Source organism: Eumetopias jubatus, unplaced genomic scaffold (assembly GCF_037043125.1).
Source record: "Eumetopias jubatus isolate StellerSeaLion01/CBP00866 unplaced genomic scaffold, mEumJub1_p1.0 scaffold_9, whole genome shotgun sequence".
Lineage (NCBI taxonomy): Eukaryota > Metazoa > Chordata > Mammalia > Carnivora > Otariidae > Eumetopias > Eumetopias jubatus.
In genome coordinates this window covers 113,872,809-113,880,368 of record NW_028274815.1, presented here as the reverse complement: position 1 = coordinate 113,880,368, position 7,560 = coordinate 113,872,809, and the positions used below count along the sequence as shown (strand labels likewise).

Here is a 7,560-nt window from a genome sequence, read left to right as displayed (position 1 = left end):
GCCTGATTTTGTAGGGCCCATGAGCTAAGATTGGTTTTTACATTTTCGAATGGTTGAAAAAAATGAAAAGAATAACAGTGACGTGTAAAAATTATATGAAATTTCAGTGTCTATAAATAAAGTTGGATTGGAACACAGCCACACCCATTTGCTCACACACTGTGGTCGCTTTTGTGCTACAAAGGCAGAGCTGAGCATTGCAACAGAGACCACACAGCCCACAAACCCTGAACAGTTACTATGTGGGCCTTAACAGAGAAGGTCTGATGACCCCGGGTCTAGAGGGTTAATTTTTCTTGGGGACAACGGTCTTATTCCATATCAGAAAGGAGATAGTCCTCCTGTTGGTGTGCCCCGGTTTCTGCCCATTTTGATAGGATAGATCTTTCCATTATTTTTTTAAAATATTTTATTTATTTATTTGAGAGAGAGAATGAGAGAGAGAGAGCATGAGAGGGGGGAGGGTCAGAGGGAGAAGCAGACTCCCTGCCCAGCAGGGAGCCCGATGAGGGACTTGATCCTGGGACTCCAGGATCATGACCTGAGCCGAAGGCAGTCGCTCAACCAACTGAGCCACCCAAGCACCCAGATCTTTCCATTATTGTGCTAAAAAGCCTTTGGCTCTTTTCTGATGTATCTGCCAGCCTTATGTGTCCGTAAGCCATTACTCTACCTCCTTCCACTCCCAAATTCAGGACCTCACTACAGAAATGCTTTGTTATTGCTCATGTGCCAATGGGTAAATGCACTTTGGCGGGATTGCTCTGCTTGGGGCTGGAGGAGCAGGGGCGGCTTTATTTTTCACCGCAAATCTCTGGGTCGGCTGGGGTGGCCCTGCTCTGTGCATCTCTCATTGTCTTTGGACCACGGGGGCGTGCTCTTCTCCTGGGGACGGCAGAGGCATGACAAGGCAAGTGAAAACATTCATCACCTCTTAAAGCCTAGGCTCAAGACCGGCACCTTGTCACTTCTGCCCATGTGTCATTGGCTGAAGCAAGTCCCATAGCCAAGACAAGAGTGAGGGAGAGCAAAGTGCATTCCCCCTGGGGTGAGACCTTACAAATGTGTGTGTTCAAGTGGGAGTAAAATTGGGGCCAATAACGCCATCTACCATATATTATAGGAAACACCACAATGGGAGCAAACCGGCCTTTCCTTTGGCACCTAGGAAGTTGCTACTTGTTCTTCCCAAACACATGCCCTCTTTTAACACTGTTAAAAGAAAGGTCTGTGGCCTCCCTGCTCATTGCACTCCACAAATGCTGACAAGTGAGTTTCCGGTGGTGATGGCCATGGGGCCGTTAGGTATTTCCCTCTGCTTCTGCCCTTCCTTTACTAATGAACCACCAACATCGTAGGGTGTCCTCCCTGCTGGAGGAAACCCAAGGAACACAGAAGTAGCACTCCTTTCCTGTCTCATTGCTCTCTCTCTTTTCTTTTCCCAGACTTGAATTAATAGTAAAAACATTTTCCCCCTTCTTGGCTCCCCAGTTGTATTATAAACTTCCTCAAAGGCAAGGCTATGTCCTCTCTTTGTTAACGTCTCTTCCCCTCCTATCCCAGCCTCCTCTGGAAGTTGCAGACAAGGTGGTGTATTCAGTAGCCAATCCACCAGTGTGGTTGACTACTTGCCCATCTGTCCAATCTTCAGTGACTGTTCCCTTTCTGGTTCACTGATCATGAGTCTGCCATGCTCGTCGGGGCAATAAATACCAGTCTGGACTGCCCCGAATGGAGCCCTCTGCCTGTCTTGCCAGCCCAGAAGCCTCCAAGCCTCCTAATCTCCCCCTGAACCCCCAGCGTCCATGAAGCTCATTCTCCTGGTTTTGACTATTACCCTGCTCCTGATCCAGGTCACCCAAGGTAAACAGGATCTCTCCTAAGGGGCAGTGGGTCATGTTCGGGGAATTCTAGGGTCTCTGACAGCCTGGGCTAGGAGAATGGCAGGCTCCACAGAGGCCTTTGGATGATCTCTGTAGCCAAGGGAAAATTTGAGTTGTCTGGTTCCAACTGACCTTGCCAGCGCCATTACTTGACACTCTGATCTCTGGCTTTCTCTGGAAAAGTGGAACATGATGATCTGGGCAGAGGGTATGTGCAAGAGAGAGATTTGGATGTAGAAGACAGTAAAAATAGGTACTTTCCCAAAAACAGTGGTGGGGGGGCAGGATTTGAATTTTGATCTATTGTTGCCTCCATGAAAATGGTTCCTGAATTTCTGATTGAGGATTCTTTTTTAAAAGATTTTATTTATTTATCAGAGAGAGAGAGAGAGAGAAAAGGAAAGCACAAGCAGGGAGAGCAGCAGGCAGAGGGAGAGGGAGAAGCAGGCTCCCCGCTGAGCAGGGACCCCCCCCCCCCCCCCGATGCAGGACTTGATCCCGGGACTCTGGGATCATGACCTGAGCTGAAGGCAGATGCTTCACCGACTAAGCCACCCAGGTGCCCCTCTAAGGATTCCAATTCCATCCTCAGGCAAGCTCAGTTTATCCGGGCTACTTTAGCTTGCAGGTTCTGCAGAGCAGCTGTTCCTAATTATCTTGGCTGGTTAAGACCAGCAAAACGGCCTAGGATGTTGTGGAGAAGGGAGTATGACATTCTTGGGAATTTTACCAATGCCTTAGAAGATGTCCAGATGGATTTATTTCAGATTCCTGTCCCGTTTCATTGATATGGTCAGAGAGGGTACTGAGGGCAAAGGGGAAAGGGAACTGATACGGGACACCTGGTTACACTATACTATGGGGGAGACGAAACCATGGAGAGAGGGGGACTGCCTGTCTCCCCCAAAGGAGCTGGCCAGGGAGGGGAAGCTGCCCAATAATAGGTCCCAGGCCATGGAGTGGGGAGGACTTTGGGATTGTGACTGACACAAACGGGAGAAGAAAGGATAATGGTCCATCATCTCTCCTAAATGGGGAGGATGCCTTGTAAGGGCTTCTTCCCCATATAGGTCCTGTTTCCCTCACTACTGGCTTCTCTGCTGGACTTTGATCTCCCCCTTCCCCTCTGCTTTATTTCAAGACTGACCCTGCCCTCTCCTTTTTTTTTTTTTTTTTTTTGTTCTCTCCTTCCCTTTTGATTGCAGCCATGTATTGCTGGGGTAAGCTGGGAAGGTGCAAAACAACGTGTGAACAGAATGAAGTGTTCCATATATTATGCACAGATGAAGCTAAGTGTTGTGTAAACCCCAAGAATGTACCTGTCAAAACTTGATCCTTAAGTGCACCTGGAACCCTGGGGTAACCTCTTTAGTCTGACCCCTCTAGCCCAACGTTGAGTCCAACATCATTAGAACCCACAGTTCTATTAAATCATTCTTGGCTGTACCATTGGTGTCTGGCAGTTCGGCCTCATTATACTTACAAATCAATAACAAAAGAAAGTGTGTGTGTGGATCAGGGAGAATGGGATGGACCAGTAGGTAGTAATAGTCTGTTTTGCACATCGCTCCTAGCCTGCTGGCGCATAGCTCGTCCCAGATGATATAAATGAAGAACGTTCATTCTATCCATTTGATTCTTGTTTTCTAGACCAGCACTGCCAACAGAACTTTCTGCAATGATGGAAAGTCCCATCTCCGTGTTGTCCAATATGGTAACTACCAACCACATGTGGCTATTGAGCATTCAAAATGTGGCTAGTGAATAAGTGCACAGAGTGACCTGTTGTATCCTTGTTTGTCATGCAAAAGCAAAGCCCAAAAGCATTCTAAACGTCCATCAGTAGGAAAATGAAGTCTCCATGCTAATGACGACTATGTCTCACCTAAAAAAGATGATGTAAACATACCTAACTCCGCAAGACATATTGTGGGATGAAAAAAGAAAGACATCCCCTCAAATGGAAAACAAAACATCAGCCAATACTATATGTTTTCTAAAGGTGTGTATATATGTATAAAGTCAGCAGGGGACAACAATGCAGATGCAGATCATTTGTTTTCTAAATCATTCCACAAATACATATTATGTGATTTTTATTAATATCTTTTCCCCTGAAAAGACGTTAAGCTCCATGAGGATAGAAAAGAAAAAGAAAAAGAAACGTGGCTAGTGTAACTGGGGAACTGAGTATTTAATTTAATGTAATGTAATCTATACTTATGTTTAGATAGCTAAATGTGGGTAGTGGTTATCATATTAGACACTGTAGCTTTAGCCTCTTGAGATACAGGCTGCTTCTTTTTCTCTACTTTCACTCCAAAAGGCTGCAACCCTCCCTGGATAAGACCTGCAATTCTACCTGTTAGGGACTCCAGGATCATGTCTCATCATTTTCTTCAACCTGCAGAGAGAGCTGGTATCAGGCCCCATGTGGGTTCCTGCTCCATCTCTTTCCTTTCTTCCCGGTTGGGGCCATATGATATTGAATTGTGGGCTAGTCTTTTTCCAGGACTGATCCTGAACTGAGACAATGGGTATCTTCCCATCACCTACTCACTCTCCAGTCCCTTCATATGAGAACACTAAAACCGGCCTTAGCCGTATGGCTTGCCTCCGTCATCCCCAGCGCACCCCTCTGCCGAAACTTCCAGCCTCAGTGTCTAAGTCTTAATGAAAGTGTCAAAGGAAGAACACTGGATTCAGAATCAGAAGGTCTGGGTTCAAATCCTTGACCACATATCTGCTGCATGACGCTAGGCAAGCCATTTAACCTTCTCTGTTTTATCTTCTCATCTCTAAAGAGAGGATTCATCCTACCCGAGGCACAGGGCTGTTGTAAGATTAAATGAAATAACAGGTAGGAAATGTCCAGCACAGAGGCTGATTTATTTTCTGTATCTCAGAACAGAATCTAGCACAAATCAAGCATTCAGTCAATATTAGTTGAACAATTTCGACTTAATGAGATATATGTTTGACTTAAAATAGATAGCAGGAATGATCTCACAAGAGAATTCCCTCTTTTAGGCATCACTTCACCTTGGAATAGTATCAGTGTTTGATATTCAAGAATCATGGAATGATACTAGAGATTCATATTGTGATTGTAAGACAAGACACTTAGCAGGGTGGGTACGGTTACATCATCCATCACTGGGATGGCCATTGGTCAACGCTTTCATTATAGCAGAGCAGATTGAAAGGTGCTCTTGCTGGAGCACCTGGGTGGCTTAGTCAGTTAAGTGTCTGCCTTCTGTTCAAGTCACGATCCCAGGGTTCTGGGATTGAGCCCCGCATCGGGCTCCCTGCTTAGCAGGGAGCCTGCTTCTCCTTCTGCCTCTGCTGCTCCCTCTGCTTGTGCTCTCTCGCTCTCTCTGTCAAATAAATAAAAACTGAAAAAAAAAAAAGAAAGATGCACTTGCGTGAGTCAGGTGGTGTCTTCTCTGAATGTCTGGAGTTCTTGTGGACACCAGGCTTTGCCTTAAAAGCAAAATCATTACCTATTAATAAGATCAATTATAAAAACGTATTTCATATTTTAAAAACAAATGTGGCAGGGTGATATATTAAGAATTTAATGTAGTGGTTACCTGATAATTTTTCCCCCCAGGTTACTTGAGCAGGCATCAGCCTGGAGTGAAAAGTTCATTTTCTTTCTGCCCAGTTATTGGAAGGGGAGCCAGGACTTTTTATTCTAAATCCTGGCCTTCCTCTGCCACTGGGGAACTGAAAAAAAAATGTGTGTGTGTGTGTGTGTGTGTGTGTGTGTGTGTGTGTGAGAGAGAGAGAGAGAGAGAGAGAGAGAGAGTTTCAGGGGCGCACTGAAGACAACTCTCCCCCTCCCCCCATCTTTGTTAGAGAGACCCAGGCACAAGGAATGCAGTTAAACAGGATTGTCTCAGGAGGCGTGGGATGCAGATTTTAGCTTCAAGTTCAGGAGAGGAGTGGCCTGGCGTTTGGAGGTGTTGAATCTCCGCACAACAGGGAGAAGAGATGGGGGTTTGGTTCCCAGGCTGTTTGATAAAGCGCCCCGAGGTGCTAAGTCCTTGGATGGGACCACGGGTGTGGAGACAGCCACCGTGATGGCTGTGGTCTTGGGAGACACAGCACAAGCCTCCATGGCTGGGCCTGTGGTCAGCAGGGAAGGCCCTGGTGAGCAATAATTCTCCAACGCCCAGAGCTGCCCGATGAATGGCTGGTGGAGGTCATCAGCAGTAGCTTGAACATGAAGAGCAAGAGAACTGAAGATCGTCATCATGAAGTAAGGAGAAGGTTCCTCCTCATTTCCCAGAATTGTGGGGTCCTAGCAGGATCAAGGGGAGGAAGGCAGAAGACCCCAACAGTCACTGACATTGGGCATCTCCCCAACTTGGTAAGTGGCATCTTGGAGCTGAATTTAAAATGCACATAAATAAATAAAGCATTGGCTGAGGCTTGAGTGTGGTGGCGCCTTCACGACTGGTGTGTGGCTATTAACGTGTTAATGACTCTCAGAAGCAACACTCTCATCAGCACCGTGTCATGGCACATTGCTTGAAGCAGGATGCAGTCGGGGATATACTGGCGTAGGGGCATCTCCAGCCGCCAGCCCCTCTCTCACAGCCTCGCTCACACTTGCATGCAAACTTGGCCTCATCGCCTCTCTCAAGCCAAAGCCCCTCATCTGGATACTTTTCCTGCCTCACTGGGAAGGCGAGAAGACGTGAGTACGTGCAAGTCAAAGAAGTCTGTAGAAGGCTGTGATTTTACAGTGCTCGTTTCTTCCACCTTCTTATCATATATATATTTTTAAAAGATTTTATTTATTTATTTGAGAGACAAAGAGCACAAGCAGGGGGAGGGGCAGAGGGAGGGGAGAGGGACCAGCAGAGTCCCCACTGAGCGGGGAGCCTGACTCAGGGAGCCTGACTCGGGGAGCCTGACTCGGGGCTCAATCCCAGGACTCCGATCTCATGACCCGAGGTGAAGTCAGATACTTAACAGACTGAGCCACCCCAGGGGGCCCCCCTTCTTGTCATATTATTAACCTCACAGGTTAGAGGGAGGGTTCGCTGAGACAGAGTAAAAGTACGTGGCCCAAGTGGGACCTGGTGCGGTGGGACCCGGCTGCGGGCCGTGGGCAGCCTTTCAGGAGCTGAAAAATACAACTGTGCAGATTTCAGGGGGTGGGGGGTGCAGGTCTTAGAGAACTGGCCAGGCCGGGCTGTACCGTGTGGGAGGCATTACCAAGGCTGAAGCTACAGTCTGTTCTGGTCTTGGCAGGATCCAGGAGATACCACACAGTTCCCGGGGGCCAAGTTGGCTCTCTGACCAAGGTCTGCCTCTTTCCCTGTCTCCTGGTCTCTTCTCCCACAGTGGCTTCTCCCACACTGGCCACGTTGGCAACCCGTGCCCCCTGCTGCCCACTGCCCTTAGCCTTGGCCCCGTCTCCTGGCTTAACAGAAAATCACCAGGCAACTGTCACGCTCTGGAGTCAGAGCACGTAGGGGCTCGAGGGGGACCATGGGGCTGAACTGGACCGAACTCTAGGCCCTGGCACTTGATGGTCTGAGAACAAATACACATGCTCACATGTACTCAAGAACATACACACACACACACACCCAATTACACGTCTATGCACAAATGACATGCAAGTATAAACATACTCACACATAAATATTCAAGTACTCAC

The 7,560-nt window shown here is 47.6% G+C and overlaps 1 protein-coding gene across 1 annotated transcript; it reads left to right on the top strand.

Moving 5' to 3' along the window:
• The first annotated feature begins 1,805 nt into the window (after positions 1-1,805).
• DEFB121 (defensin beta 121) lies at positions 1,806-3,216 on the top strand. The gene is made up of 2 exons (XM_028118830.1): positions 1,806-1,863; positions 3,089-3,216. Exons 1-2 carry the CDS (start codon positions 1,806-1,808, stop codon positions 3,214-3,216), a joined length of 186 nt encoding a protein of 61 aa, XP_027974631.1.
• Positions 3,217-7,560: the final 4,344 nt, after the last annotated feature.